The sequence below is a fragment of the Saimiri boliviensis genome, chromosome 8 (genome assembly GCF_048565385.1).
Source record: "Saimiri boliviensis isolate mSaiBol1 chromosome 8, mSaiBol1.pri, whole genome shotgun sequence".
In the NCBI taxonomy this organism is placed as follows: Eukaryota; Metazoa; Chordata; class Mammalia; order Primates; family Cebidae; genus Saimiri; species Saimiri boliviensis.
Window position 1 is genome coordinate 72,630,363 of NC_133456.1, and position 16,240 is coordinate 72,646,602.

A 16,240-nucleotide genomic window follows, 5' to 3' on the forward strand; every position below is an offset into this window, starting at 1 on the left:
TCAGCTGAATCCAGTGTCTGTGTCTTACTGGCAGGGCCCTGTTTTCTGGTGAGCAGGCTGCTGGGCCTGGGTTCACATAGTGATTCTGCTCTGGGAGAGGTAGGGCTGGCAAGCTGGGGTCTTCTGTCTGCCCTTAGCACTCCCTTAGTGCTATACATGTGATGTGGTGTAAGCCACAGTTGGAAGTGCTTGTAAGAGCATAAAAGCATCAGTCTTCCCTGGAACACTGGGAGTCCCTCAAAGACAGAGATGTCTCTCACATGGTTACAACCTGACAGGGCCTACCCCTGAGAACCACCTGTAACAGGACACACAGGGACTCAACAAACAGCCATCAGGTTCCACCTGAGACAACAGAAACTACTTAATGCTCTCCTTTCCAAGTTTCTCTTATGTCTTTTTCTTTCTTTTGAGCTGGAGTCTCGCTCTGTTGCCCAGGCTGGAGTGCAGCGGTGCAATCTCAGCTCACTGCAACTGCCACCTCCTGGGTTCAAGTGATTCTCCTGCCTCAGCCTCCCAAGTGGCTGGGATTACAGGTGACCCCACACCAGGCCCAGCTAATTTTTGTATTTTTTTGGAAAGACAGGGTTTCTCCACATTGCCCAAGCTGCTGTCGAACTCCTGGGCTCAAGTGCTCTGTCCACCTCAGCCTCCAAAAATGCTGGGATGACAGTGAGAGCCGCAGCGCCCAACCTGAGCGCTCTCAAATGCGCTCGATGTTCAGTTTCCCTACCACGGCACTTTATTCGCTTGTTTATTTGAAAAAGAGCTTCATAATGCTTCAGGCTGATGGAGCTTAGGAAACGAGGCTGTGACTGAACAGCAGCACACGTCTCTGCCCTCACTGAGCCCATGTCTTATGTCTTTCTCCCTTCCCTGCCACTGCCACATTAAGTTCTCAGTGACGGAAGACCCTAGCGCACCAGCCCTACAATACTGCCCTCCTAGAGCAGAATCTCTATGTGAACCAAGGCCCAGCGGCCTGCTCGCCAGAAAACAGGGCACTGTCAGTAAGACACAGACACTGGATTCAGCTGAGATCTCTCCATCACTCACTCTGGCAGTGTTTCCCTTGCACAGAGAGAAGGGGACACACGCAAACACCATCAGACCTTACCTCCACCGGCGGCGTCTCTCCCAGCAACAGATTATTAAAAATGGTAGCGTAGTCACCATTCAAATTCATCAGCTCCTCATGGGTGCCTCTTTCCGTAATACAGCCCTCTTTCATGAAGATCACTTCATCACAGTCAACCAGGTACTGGAAACAAAGGCAGAACATAGCATCGCTGACGATTTTGCAAATACATTCAAACACCCATACCTTAGTTCAGTAGTTCTCTACAGGAGGCGAGCTAACCTCCCAGAAGATATTTTTTTTTTTGAAATGGAGTCTCACTGTGACACCCAGGCTGGAGTGCTGTGGTACGATCTCCGTTCTGCCTCCCAGGTTCAAGTGATTCTCCTGCCTCGGCCTTCCAAGTAGCTGGGATTACAGGTGCCCGCCACTGCGCTCAGCTAATTTTTTTTGTATTTTTAGTAGAAATGGGGTTTCACCATGTTGGCCAGGCTGTTTTCAAACTCCTGACCTCAGGTGATCTCCCTGTCTCAGCCTCCTAAACTGCTGGGATTACACACCCACCACACTTGGCTGGAGACATTTTTGGTTGTCATACTGGGGAAAGTATATAGACGCTCCTCAACTTAACGATGGTCTTACATCCTGATAAACCCAACGTAAGTTGAAAATATCAGAGCTTAGCCTAGCCTACCTTAAACATGCTCAGAACCCTTACATTAGCTTACAGTTGGGCTAACTCATCTAACACAAAGCCTATTTCTATTAATAAAGTGTTTAGTATCTCATGTAATTTTTTTCAATACTATGCTGAAAGTGAAAAACAGAATGCTTGTATGGGTACCATAATAAAGTCAAAACACTGTAAGTTGAACTGTACATCAGTGACAGTCTGTACTGGTATCTAGTGGCTAGAGGCCAGGGGTGCGAGCAGCCTCGCGCCACAGTGACCTATCTGGCCCAAAACGTCAGTGGTGCCAACACTGAGAACCCCACTAGAGCGTATTGTGCCTCATGATATAGTACAAGGAGCAGTTCCTCCAATTTTTTTTCTTTTTTCTGAAACAGAGTCTCACTCTTGTTGCCCAGGCCAGAGTGCAATGGTGCAATCCCAGCTCACTGCACCCTCCGCCTCCCGGGTTCAAGGGATTCTCTCAGCACTCGCAAGTAGGTGGGATTACAGGCATGCGCCACCATGCCTGGATAATTTTTGTAGTTTTAGTAGACAGGTGGTTTCACCAGTTGGTCTCGAACTCCTGACCTCAGGTGATCTGCCCGCCTCAGCCTACCAAAGCGCAGGGATTACAGGCGTGAGCCACCACTCCCGGCCGAGGTCCTCCGGTTTTTCACATGAATCTGCTGATGGAGCCACATGAGCCCTGCATTAAATTTACACCCTTTCCCTGTACTCACAAATACAATAATTATGACTTTCTTTGGCAGAATGGAGGGTTTGCCCCCAAAACGTGACAACATATGTGAACCAGATGGCAACATCTCCAAAGTGCCTGCTTATCATGGAATGACAGAGGGAGAAAAGCTTGTTTTCCCAAAACAGTTCCCACTTGCATAGAGATGTTAACACAATGCTTTCCCAACTATCTTATACCCAAACTCCGTTTTTGGCCTGCTCGTCTCAGCTCTTTTACTCGCTGATCTATATGCAGAAGCTGATATGCTCCAAGGATCTCTCATTTAGACGGCCATCTGTTATACTGAGCTTTATTGGTACAGGGGGGCTAACTTGCTAAGAAAATGAAAACTTGATTCCAGGAATTTCTAGTTACAACACACAGATACCTGGAGCAAACCCACCTCCCCATATCTGACTTCCCCAACTCAGGCAGGCAGAAGAAAGCTCCATACCTGTAACTGGTGGGTAACGAACAGAACTGTCTTGGACTTGAGATGTTTCCGGATAGCACTATTGAAGATGTGGTTGCCCACATGGGCATCTAAGGCACTGAGGGGGTCGTCCAGGATGTAGATGCTCCTGTCGCTATACAAGGCCCGGGCAAGGCTGATCCTCTGGCGCTGCCCCCCGCTCAGGTTGGCTCCTCGCTCTCCAATCTACAAGAGCCCATAAGTGTGGTGAAGCCTCCAACGCAAGTCTAGAACAGCACGTAGGGGTTACCCAGTCACCTCCCCTCTTGCCCACCCAGACCAGCTCCTTCTCTCAATCCCCCACAGATGAACTGCCACACTGATCCTTTCAGGAAGTGGGGGAGTTGGCCCAGATGCCCCTTCCTCCACCACTGCCATCTGGGTACTGATCAATCCTACATCTGCTCTTGCCACTCCACCTGGATGCCCCCCTCCAATCCATTCTCCACATGGCAGGAAGATCTTTCCAGAACACAAAGCTGACCATCTCCCACCCTTGCTTAAAATTCTTCAAGAGCCCCAAAGAATAAGCCCTGAACATCCAAACGTGGCATATAAACCAGACCCTTTGCCACCCCATTTCCCAGCAGTTCTCAGCCTTCACTGCAATCCCCCTTCCACATCCTGAGACCTAAGCCATCTGAAATTACGTGTATATTACAAACACACACGACGATGTCATGTGTTTGTCTCTATTTTTCTCAGTGCTGGCATCATCTCCTCTGAAATCTCCCCCAACCTCCTTCCTCCAAGTACCCTGAAGAAATGGGGCGCTTTTTCAAGAGATTATTTTGTGCCTATTTGTTTGGGTTTCTCATCCTCTTAACTGTACACTTCTTGATGTGCAGGTTATTACCTTATCCCTTGATATTCTTAGTGCCAAGCAGCGTCTGCACACATCACTGGCACAAAATAAGCACTGAATAAATGATACTAAATGATCAAATGAATAAATCAGTTGTCAAATATTCAATTAATTCAGGGATTTCCAAACTGGACGTTGCATCAGAATTACCTGCAGGTTTTGTTAAAACAGACCGTTGGGCCCCACCCCTAGAGTCTGTGATCCAGTAGGTCTGGAGAACAGCCTAAGAATTTGTGTTTCTAACAGGTCCCCAGGTGATGCTGATGCTGATGCTGCTAATCTGGGGACACGGATTTAAGGACCTCTAAAGTCAGCTAAATCAAGGTGCCAGTCCCAGAGACCTTCAGGGCAGTTCATGGGCGACAAGTTCTAACACTGAAGAGCACAAACTGGTTCCAAAGACACGCCTCTGGAAACTGGTCTAGGCCAGGGACGCAGAGAAATGCGGATTTGTTCAAAGGCTCTTTCCCGCTAATAGAAAAGGGCTCTCTACAGACTACCTGAGTAAGGAGCTTGGCAAAATCAAGTTCGGGGAGAAGCTTAACATGCACACGTAAATTATAGTTTTAAAAATATCTGAATAGAGTGAAAAACATCAACTGAGTCAACAATGGGATTTTGTTTAAAATCCACAAGACATATAAAATACTGACAACAGGTAGTGCTAACATCTCTGCCCTAACGGACACATGCTTTCCTAACACAAAGGCCTAATGAGAACCTCACTCCCTGGGAGGCCCTTCTCCCAAGCATTTCAGATGTGCTCCCAGGAGCGGCTCTGGCCCATCTCCCGCTCATCTCCCATAGCCCTCTCTCCAAACACCTGGTCGGGGCAAAAGGCCTGTACCTCCGTCAGGTCGCTGCTGGGAAGAATGGCCAGGTCAGGCCTCAGGCAGCAGCTGTTCAGCACAGAGTTGTATCTGGAGGACACAAAGAGACAGCGTCAGGGACACAAGGCAGGCGGCGGGGAGCCTGCTGTGGGCTGCCTTGTATCTCACGAGGCCACAATGGAAACATGACAAAGCCAAATATTCCTTACCTTTCTTCATCATATTCCTTCCCAAACAGGATGTTGTCCCTCAGAGTAGCATTGAGGATCCAGGCCTGCTGGGCCACATAAGCGAAGGTTCCACTGATTGCAACGCTGCCTTCTAGAAGCGTCATCTAGGGAGAGAGACACCATCCAATGGCATCGTAACTCAAAACCATCACCCTGTGCCAGCAGAATCCCCACCTTCCATGATGGAATCTAGCTCTGACAATTTCTTGGCTCCTTCTGGACCCAAATCCAGATCCCACCTTTGTTCCAAAGAGAGCTACAGCCCCAAAGAAAATCAAAGTTCTCCTTGCTTATGTGTGATGGGAGCACAGCATAACCCGTAACTCGAAGGAGCAAACGCTTCCCTCCGCAGCCTATCTGTGTGCAAACTGTTTAAACGAGGAGAAGTACAAGCAAGAGGTCCTTGCAGAATTCTCCTGGAGAGAATGCTGTGGGGGTTTACAGCTAATCCCTGCCTCAGGATGGGGGCAGGCCAACTCAGCTACAGCAATTATCTAGGATGCTGGCTTGACCAGCTGCTTCTACAAAATGAGAACCAATGGAAAAAAAAGAAAGTCCAGGTTAGACATCACTTAATATTTATAATATTGACATACTGTCCATTTACCAACGATGGGCCTTCTCGCCTACATGCAGTGACGAACCACGTGCTCTGAATTTTGTGTTTAGTCGCAATGATTGATATGAATTGATGTATCCATTTTACCTTCTTCTGTTATTTCTTTTGTTTGGGACTGACAGTAAACATTTGTCTTGGGTCAGGGATGCCACAGCTTTGAAGCAGTCTCATTAACCAGCCTGTGCAGTGCTTGGTCATAAGCTGGTCCTCTCATAAACCCTCACACAGCGTGTACACACACAGGTGTAGCCAACTACCGGCAAGCACTCTGATGTGCATTTCAAAGGGTTCAGAAACCCCAGGAGGGTCTACCGTGGAAAGCCGGCCCTTCTGGCTGCTGCATAAGCACCACACACTACCGTACTGTCAACGGGGTCAACCACAGTTAGGGCAGGGCTGGCCAGCACGACTCGTTTCCCTGTCAGAGGGCTGCCAGGATTTGTCCAGAAGCAAAGTCTGACTTGGTTTCCCACCTGACCATCGCCTGGTCAACCCTGGAACAGGGAGCACGTTGCTAGACTGCAGAGCAGCACTTAGGATTGACCTTTCTTTCCTTCTTCCCTCCCTGCACCTCTGTCTCCTCACTGGCCCTCCAAATCTGGTTGTTCATCAGAAATCACCTAGGAAGTTTGGGGCCTTTTACAAAGGCCAATGGCTGGGCCCAACCACTGGAGCCTGTCATAAAGCAGAAGTGGGGGAGCTGCCCGCCAATATCTGAACTCAGACAGCCCCAGGCACACTACCCTCGAGGAGAACCGCAACTCACCAACTGTGACAGCTGATGCCAAACAAGACAAGAAAGTATTCCAAAATCTGGAGGCTACAGAAGCACTCCTGCCCCGTCTGTTTCATTTCCATTCAGTGGACCTTATCCATCAGGACGCAGAGATAATCTTAAGTGTCCACGCATCTCAACCATCTAGGTCAATCTCATTCTAGTTTAAAAAGTACATGGACACTCTGGTTTTTTCTGGATTATTTGGTTCTAAAACACAGCAATGATAACGTGTCTCAGCAGGATGACGCCCGCCCCTTCCTGTCCCTCACTCTCAGCGCGCTGTTCAGTCCCTGTCTGGAGATGTGTGTTTGTGTCTTCAAGGCCTTGCTCCCCACTGGACCATGAACTCCCTGACGGCATGACTCTTCAGGGCTCAGGCAGAAAACTGTGAGCGGCTTTGCTTCTAGATCAAACCCTGACAATACTGTCTGACAGCGAGGCTGGGAGTGCTGGCCGCCTGCTTCTTTACAAGTTAACTCTGTTGGCAGTGCTGCAGTGTAGGGTGTCTGTTCATCTCTTATCTCCGCCATTTTCAACACACTGGCATACTTGTGGCACTCAACAGATGCATGCTGAATGAAAGAAGGCACGAGGCCAAATGACTCCTGCTGGGGCAACAGTCAGTCATCCGTCAGGCGCCCATCAAGCCTCCTTCCAGACAGAAGTCTGTGAAGGGGTGAACTGGGGGAAACGGGGTGTACAATGCAGGCTGAGGGTTCATTTGTTTCCTCCTTTCCCAACTCCCTTCAATCTGTTCATTTTTCCTGAGACTCTTGCAAACCAGAGAAAGATGAAAAGGACAATAACAAAAACCTTACCTGGCCTAAAATGGCTGAAATGAGAGAGGTTTTTCCACTTCCCACACTGCCACAGATTCCAACCAGTTTACCCTGCACAAGGCACAGAGAGGAGGGTCGTTAGAGGCTACTGACCACGGACCTCTACGGACTTGCAATTACCTTGAGGAAAAACACAGTCACTGTGGTCTACCCATACAGAACTGTCACCCTGATGACTCAGCAAGTCGCTCACCTGTTTTCCCACTCGTTAGCCACCTATCTCAGGGTTCTCTGGAGACACCCAAGATAACAAGAATGGAAGCCCTCTGGGGAAAGGAAATGTGCCACACACGTTCAGGTATCCCATGATCACTCTCAGGCCCAGCCTCTTTACTATTCTGCTGGTAACCCATGTTCTTAACTGACTTGTTTTTGTTGTTTTTTAGAAGAGAGGGCAGGGCTCTCAAAGAGCATTTTATTATTATTATTATTATTATTTGAGGCGGAGTTTTACTCTGTCACCCAAGCTGGAGTGCAGTAGTGCGATCTTGGCTCACTGCAACCTCTGCTTCCCGAGTTCAAGCAATTCTTCTGCCTAAGCCTCCTGAGTAGCTGGGATTACAGGCGCGCACCACTACTCCCAGCTAATTTTTGTATTTTTAGTACAGATGGGGTTTTGCCATGTTGCCCAGGCTAGTCTCAAACTCCTGGCCCCAAGTGATCTGCCCACCTCAGCCTACCAAAGTGCTGGGATTATAGGTGTGAGCCACTGCACCTAGCCACCGGTGTTCTTAATTTACTTGTTTTTGTTGTTTTCCAGAAGAGACGGCAGGACTTTTAAAAATCAGAATCTATAAATTATTTTCAATAAAAACCATGGATACCGTTGCTTCCATTTTTCTACAAAACATTTCAAAAAATCTGAGTAATATTTACACCACCAATCCCACACAAAAGTGGAAAATCAAGACTATGATGAACTGAATATCCTTAGGCAAGATAAAGAGTTCTCAAAGTAGTGTTGAAAGTTTTTAGGGGATAGACAGATAGCCTCAAAACGGTCATCTGTTTACAACACTGTGCTGGTTCAAACGTCCCCAAGAAGGAAGTGGGAGGGTGGTGGTGGGGACAGAGCATGGATTCTGGAGGCAGATGGGTCTTAATCTCAATCCCAACTTCACCAGCACTTGCTAACAGTGTGATCTGGGCCCTGAGACTTATCCTCATACTGTGTCTCCTTTGGACTCTGAGAACCTTGAGGAAAGGCATTCTCATAAAACTAAGTACAGCGTCTGATAGTTGAACAAATAGTTTTTGACATGATCCAGGAGTTTGAACGGTTACTGCGTGGTGGCAACAAGGAGGTCAAGTCACAGATTCAAGCTCTGCTCAGGCCAGTTAGGTTTACACAGAGAAAAACGCTGTTCTGATGATTAAACGGTGACTAAATGAGACAACCACAATGAGAGAAATGCCTGGTGCACAGAAGACACTCGGCAAACATCATCTCCCTTCCTAAAGAGAAGGCCTAGAGAGAATTAAGGCACCTCTTCAAATGGCTAAGCGTCTCCCATGTGTCTGTGGGCCCTAAAGGGCAGAATGAGGGTCAACATACAAAGTGAAAGAATACAGTTTAGCTGCATGTGTGGAATCATTTTCTAACAGAGCTGATCAGCAATGTATTACAGCTGTCTCAATAATCAAGCTAATAGTTACTAAAGAAAAAGGCTGTCAAGAGTTCACTGAAGTAAGGCCAGATGCAATGGCTCATGCCTGTAATCCTAGCACTTTGAGAGGCCGAGGTGGGTGGATCACCTGAGGTCAGGAGTTTGAGACCAGCCTGGCCAACATGGTGAAACCCTGCCTCTACTAAAAATACAAAAATTAGCCAGGCACAGTGGCATGTATAATCCCAGCTACTCGGGAGGCCGAGGCAGGAGAATCACTTGAACCTGGGAGGTGGAGGTTGCAGTGAGCTGAGATTGCGCCACTGCACTCCAGTCTGGGCGACAAGGCCAGACTGTCTCAAAAAGGAAAAAAAAAAGAGTTAACTGAAGTAAAAAAACTGACTTGCATGCCCTTCAATGACACTAATAGTTTCAAGCGGTTTCACTCAAGACTGTCTCCCCTTCTTGCTTATAGCTTTCAAAGCTGGAAGCTTTCTGTTCTCTTCTCAGTCTAGTTCTGGATCGGCTTACCACGACTACAGTCAGTTGCTGATTTTGATCTACACTGCATTCACACGTCTTCCTACTTCCAGTTACATGGACAAACGTTTCTTACTACCTCCCACCAGCAACCCTGATCCAAGACAGACTCATCTTTCTCCTGGTTACTGCAGTAACAGCCTTGACTGTCTTGCTGCCTTGTCCCCTCTGCAGCCACCAGGATGATCCTCTTCATACGTAAGTCCTGCCATTCTGCTGTGAATCCTCCAAAGGCTCTCCCCACTTGGAGTAAAGCTGGTCTCCCCAGAGGCTCTGGAAGGCACTGCCTCTGCCCTTGGCATCCACTGCTCTCTCCCACGCTCATTCCACTCCAGTAACAGGCACACTCTCCACTCTGTGCTTCTGTTCCTTTGGCCTGGAATGTTCTTCCCCACCCACCCCAAATCCACTCTCTCCCTTATCTCCTCTGATCTTTGCCAAATACTACTTTTTAAATGAGGCCTTCCCTCAGGCAGCCTATTCAAGTTGTAACCACACCTGCTCCACTCTCTCCACCCTCCTTTTTTTGTTTTCTTACTCAGAGTCTCACACTCTGCCACGTAGGTTGGAGTGCAGTGGCATGATCTCAGCTCGCTGTAACCTACACATCCTGGGCTCAAGTGATTCTCCTGCCTCAGTCTCCCAAGTAGCTGGGACTATAGGCATATGGCCAGCTAGTTCTCGTATTTTTTTGTAGAGACAGGGTTTCATCATGTTGGCCAGCCTGGTCTTGAACTCCTGGGCTCAAGCGATCTGCCCACCTTGGCTTCCCAAAGTGCTGGGGTTACAGGCATGAGCCACCATGCCTGCCCTCCGTCCCCTTCTGTCACAGCCCTTACCACCATATGATATGCAATATGTTTTATTTGCTTACTACCTGTCCATGCCCGCTAGAATATACACTTGAAGAAGGATGGCATTTTTGTCCGTTTGGGTTTTTGTGGCTCTATGCCCAGCCCTACCAACGCATCTGGCACAGAGTTTGATACTCGTAAAATGGCTATTGAATGAATGAATACATATGCATCTGGGGCCCTGTGGATGACACAGCCCTGCAAACATGGTGCGGGTTCCAAAAAACGCCTGTATTTTAAAGGCCTTGAACCTGGTATCTCTGTTCCACTGTTCTCTGCAGGAGGGCCTCCAAGATTCTAACGCTGGGCTACCTGGGCCATGACACCATCTACCTAACGATCCTTAACTTATATTAAAAATAAATAATTACAACACAATTGCTGTCACAGTAGCCCTGAGATTATCTATTATGTGCCAGGAACGATGCACAGCCTGGTGCAGAAGGGGCCCTCACAGAGTCGTAACAATAAGAAATAACTGTTACCGCTCACATACAACTATAATAGAAATCGCTTTAGGGCAAAATCCTGGAAAATCCACTTGAATGCTTCATTCCTTGCTTATAAAACAATCACCTCATAAGATCAGTTCTTATTAATTTCTGTTGCTAAAATCTTCTTTTTTTAAGAGTTAGAACTGGTCCAATTTGCTCTTTAGTTCAAAATCACTCCTAGCCACAAAGCACTTTGTGACAAGGTGGCAGATCAGCAAGGTGTGGCGCAGGGGGGCACGAGGGGGCGGGCGGGAAGGCAGGGAACGGAGCGCTTACCTCCTGGATCTCCAGATCGATGCTGTGCAGCGTCCTCTGCAGGCGCAGGTGCCCCAGGTGGATGTGCTTGCCTTCTTCCTCTTCCGGACTAGGCCGCTCGTCACTGTCCAGGAGGAGGTGGCCTTTCTGCTCTGCCAGCACCGCCTGATGTTCAGTGCGCTGCAGCTGCCTCGCCTTCTCTTTCTTGCCCCTGGAAGCCCTCTTGTCTTTTTTCATTTTGGGGGTCAGCTTGGGCGAGTTCTGGATACTGGAGTGGGAGGAGTCCCATGCCAAGGTGGCATTTTTCATCTCTATCTTGATGTGAGGACTGGCTGGTTTGTTCTTTATCATGTGAACCTCTTCCATTAGAAACAAACTCTGATAGGAGTTGTGAGAGAGGTGCAAAGATGAGACACTGGATCAAGACCAGGGAGACAAGCCTAGGGCGTACACTCACGCGGCAAAACACATCAGGCTATACAGTGGAAGGAAGCTGAAGGGCAAAAGGGAGCTCATTAGTGCAGCCCAGTCTCAGGCCCATCAGGGGGTCACGGGAGTGTGGGGCAACCTCAAGAGGTCCAGGGGCCTTGTCAGTGACCCAATATTCCACATGACAAATTACAGGCTAAACTGCCTTTCTCCCTCAACTGGCCTAACCAGACCTGAGGACACTGAACTAACTGGCACGTAGCCCCTTGTTCTGAGTAGTGAAAAGCATCCAGTACAGATGCTCACTACGTGCTTTCCTTCCAGACCCCTCCCACAGAATCCAGAGGCCTGCCCGCTTCCCGTCTGTATCTAGGAGTAGAGACTGTCACAGGCTTACGCTGCTGTCATGTGAAAAGAACATCTAAAGTTTCATCTACCACAGAGAACAGCTTCTTGCCAAGAAACTCTCGTATCTTCAAAGCCTTGCCTTGGAGCTTGAGAGTTCAAACAAGCAAAGGAATGGGCTTGCATGGAAGCAAAGGGTATCTTCCTGAGAAACACCCCTTGGGAAGAGAACAAGACGCTTTCCTCCCACTCATTCCCAGAGAACCCCTGAGTTATGTTAAAAGGATTTTTTTTTTTTTAAATATAGAGTCTTGCTCTGTTGCCCTGGCGGGAGTGCAGTGACGCAATCTAGGCACACTGCAACCTCCTGGTTTCAAGAGATTCTTGTGCCTCAACTTCTCAAGTAGCTGAAATTACAGGCACGTGCCACCAGGCCCAGCTAATTTTTATATGTTTTTGTAGAGATGGGGTTTTGCCATGCTGGCCAGCCTAGTCTTAAGTTCCTGGGCCCAAGTGGTCTGCCTGTCTCAGCCTCCCAAAGTGCTGGGATTATAGGCATGAGCCGCCACACCTGGCTAAAAAATGAATTCTTGAAGAGGGAAATGTTTCTGAAATTAAGATGTGAAACACTGACCATAAAAAATCACAGACCAGATTTTCCCATAAGGCTTTGAATCCACTTCTAATAATGCTCTTAAGCCAGTGAGCTTCTCTACAGAATGCTATACCAGTTGGATTCACAGTATAATTTAAAATATATTTTTTTAATGAAAACAATTTTAAACATTACAAGATCTTTAGAGAAAAGATGACTCATAGTGTCAGGACTGCTTAGTTACTAAGAACCCCTCAACTATCTTAAAGTTTAAAGGTGCTATTAAATATCATACATGAGCCCTCTCCCCCAAAACACACACTTTCTCTTGGATTCTAAACTTCGAAGCTTGCTCTTTCAAGCTCTCCCTTAAGTCCCCGTTCTCCCATTCATCCCTGATCCTTTCTTCCCCGCTGTGTCATGATTCTAAACTTTCAAGGTCATCCTCACTCTTGAGTAACCTTAGGTATAGCACCTGCTTGCTGAAACAGCTGCTGGTTTCACGGGTTCAAAGTCTTCCTGAGAGACTGAGCTACGAGTAACATGCCAAATATTCTCATCACCTTCACAGAGTAAAACCACCTGGTGACAGAGCATTTCTCTCCCCTAAAGAGATATGCAAAGGACAAAGGTCTTTCAGGCCTCAATCAACTATTAAGAAACATGCCAGGATCTACTGGTTTTCGCAGCTCTAGCTCTGTTTCCTTCCTACTCACAGCAGTCTTACTCTCCTCCTGTCAGGAGGGTTTCGGCTTCAGGTCACTCTGCCCTGACATGCGAAGAGGCAGACAAGGGCCTCCCCATACTTGAACTTGTATCTACTTGAATTTGTACCTGTTAGAACAACAGAATCTTAGAAATAACATAAACCTATAAACCATAAGCCTCGACTTTATTACAGGACACTGACCATGAAAACACTACTCATTCACTAGAAGAATCAAATAAGAATGAATCTGTTGCAAACAGAAGAGGGGCTACTCACAGCATTGCCAGATAAATATAAGATGCCCAGTTATATTTATTTTTTGAGACAGGGTCTCATCTGTCGCCCTGGCTGTAGTGCAGTGGTGCAGTCTCGGCTCACTGCAACCTTTGCTTCCAGGGTTCATGTGATTCTCCTGCCTCAGCCCTCCTGAGTAGCCGGGATTATAGGTGCCTGCCACCATGCCCAGCTAATTTTTGTATTTTTAATAGAGATGCGGTTTCACATTTTTAGCCAGGCTGGTCTCAAACTCCTGGCCTCAAGCGATCCAACTGCCATAGAATCCCAAAGTGATAGAATTACAGGTGTGAGCCACCATGCCCAGCCCCAGTTAATTTAGACTCTAGAGAAACAATAATAATTTTTCAGTATAAGTATGTTTCATACAGTATTTCGCTGGGTGTTCCATGTCTGTATTTGCTAGAGCTGGCCACCCTATTCCACCAGGGACAATCAGTGCAGCTTTGCACTGCCTTTCTACAGGTTATCAGATCAATAAATTACAGGTTACATAAATACATTTGATTATCCACACTATTCAACAGGAAGCCACAGGTTCCTCTGCAAGACACACTTGCAGAGTAGGTGAAATAGAGAAAAGACTACACCTGCAAACCTACCAGATCTCCAACTCCCACTCAAAAAAGAAAGAAAGAAAATGGTGTAAAACAAAACAAAACAAACAAACAAACAAATAAATAAAATAAAAAAAGAAGAAAATGGCATAAAACAAGACCCAGGGTGAAAACCAGACTCTGCAACAGTGTCACTGAGTTTCAAAGTCTGTGAAAAATGAATCAAAGAAGCAAGTCCCACCCTTGTTATGCTATATTCCACCTCGTAGAACCGACGGGAGGGCAGCCGCTCTTGGAGAGATACAATCCCAGGAACAGTTTTGTTGTTGTTTTCAAAAGGCTGCCTTAGATGGTCCCCCAAGATTGAGGCAGGCTCCCTTTAATGTACTCAGAAATGTAATAAACAGTTGCCTTACACCTAAAAAACAGCCTCCGAACCCTCACAAAGCCAACGTCATTCCAATTAATAAACACCTGAAGATAAGATGAAAGAACCAGCTTAGAGTTGGGGAGGAATTAGGTAATAGGTAACAAATCCTTGTTATCTTTTTTTTTTTTTTCTGAGACAGAATCTTGCTGTGTTGCCCAGGTTAGAGTCGAGTAACCTCCGCCTCCCAGGTTCAAGCGATTCTCCTGCCTCAGCCTCCTGAGCAGCTGGGATTACAGGCACATGTCACCACACCCAGCTAATTTTTTGTATTTTTAGTATAAACAGGGTTTTACCACGTTGGCCAGGCTGGTCTTGAACTCCTGACCTCATGATCGTCTGTCTCGGTCTCCCAAAGTGCTGGGATTACAGGCGTGAGCCACCAAGCCTGGTCATAAATACTTATTATCGTATGCCAAGCATCTAATTAAAAAAAGAATAAGAAGGAAAAAAGAGACCAAGACTGCCAAAAGGAACAAGACGTAAGGGGTCTGAAGTCTCATGGGCCTCATGTGGGTGATGTTGCTTCTATTATTAACTCTGAAGCCTCCTGGAGAGAGGGGGGACCAGTGATGTGAAAGCCACCTAGTAGGGAACCAGAGCCCCAAAACAAGGAGAGGACCAACCTACACTACATGCCCTTACTTCATACAAAGTGCCATCTAATCCATTCACATGAACATGAATAAAACAAACAGTGGGGAGAACTTACGGTCAAACATTTGCTCTCACCCATGACTGGTTATTGCGAATTCAGCAAAACAAAGCTCTTGAGTCTCATTAGACCATTTTTTTTCATATGACTCTGGCTCTTGGTCTTCTAAGCAACAGCCACACTGGGGTGGGGGAGGGGCACATTTGAGGACTAGCTTTCTTCCTTTCTCCTTTTCTTTCTTCTTTCTTTCTTTCTTTTTTTTTTTTTTTTTTTTTTTTTTTTTTTTTTTTTTTTTTTTTTTTTTTTTTTTTTTTTTAACAGATAAGAGTCTCACTCTGTTGCCCAGATTGGAGTGCAGTGCCATGATCCCAGCTCATGGTCCAGGTCCAGTAGGAGAGGACCAGAGGATCTCCATTTGTGGTATTTCTTTTCTTTTCTTTTTTTTTTTTTTTGAGATGGAGTCTCGCTCTGTCACCCAGGCTGGAGTGTAATGGCGCGATCTCGGCTCCCTGTCACCTCCGCGTCCTGGACTCAAGCAACTCTCCTGCCTCAGCCTCCCTCATATGTGATATTTTAAAAATGTTCCCCATCTCTGAGGGCTCCCTGACCTGTGCTCAGTGCAGTGTCAACCTCCTGGGCTCAAGCAATCTTCCCACCTCAGCCTCCCAAGTAGCTAGGACTATGGATGCACGCCCTATGCCTGGCTATTTTTAAATTTTTTTGTAGAGATGGGGTTTTGCTGTGTTTCCCAGGCTGGTCTTGAACTCCTGAGCTCAACTGATCCACCTGCCTCAGCCTCCCAAAGAGCTGGGATTACAGGCGTGAGCCACTACACCTGGCCAGGACTAGCTGCTTGATCAAATAAAAGTCACCTGGTCAACTGCAAACAAACAGAATACAAGCAAATCCCAGGATGCTAGTTTCCATCTTTCTTAAGAAGAAAATCCAATCTGTTTTCTCCTGAACCTCCAGGATGATTGTATTCATCCCTCAAACATGTGAGCTTCAGGCCTTCACATCACCAAGATTGCTTCTGTATTCCTCTCACTGGCCAAGAAAGACAAGTAGGGACACAGGAGCTAATCTATGCCATGGCAACATCAAGGAGTTCTGGTCCACACAGCATCCCCTTTTTCTGTTAAGTATTAACCACTATCAAATATCTGCTTCTCTCCATCCTCCCAAATATACTCCCGTTTGTATCATGTATGTGTATTATTCTGAAGGAACAAAGAACACAGCCAAGGTATGATCAACTAATCGCCTGCAAGAAAAGCAGCTGATACTTACTTCACTGTGCTTCTCAACATGATCTAGTTTTATGACTACTCCATGTCACTGCCTTCCCTGCATCAT

General features: G+C 46.9%; 1 protein-coding gene across 6 annotated transcripts in view; it reads right to left on the bottom strand.

Annotated features, from left to right (window-relative positions):
• The window catches only part of ABCC5 (ATP binding cassette subfamily C member 5), a 103,620-nt gene that overhangs the window by 35,945 nt on the left and 51,435 nt on the right, over nucleotides 1-16,240 (bottom strand). For all 6 annotated transcript variants that reach the window (XM_074404618.1, XM_003926942.4, XM_010337622.3 and 3 more), the window contains 6 exons: nucleotides 10,895-11,251; nucleotides 7,103-7,174; nucleotides 4,867-4,991; nucleotides 4,675-4,747; nucleotides 2,945-3,148; nucleotides 1,118-1,261 (listed from right to left, as the gene is read on the bottom strand). In XM_074404618.1, coding sequence (XP_074260719.1) covers nucleotides 1,118-1,261; nucleotides 2,945-3,148; nucleotides 4,675-4,747; nucleotides 4,867-4,991; nucleotides 7,103-7,174; nucleotides 10,895-11,251 — 975 coding nt within the window. The remainder of the gene's footprint in view (nucleotides 1-1,117; nucleotides 1,262-2,944; nucleotides 3,149-4,674; nucleotides 4,748-4,866; nucleotides 4,992-7,102; nucleotides 7,175-10,894; nucleotides 11,252-16,240) is intronic.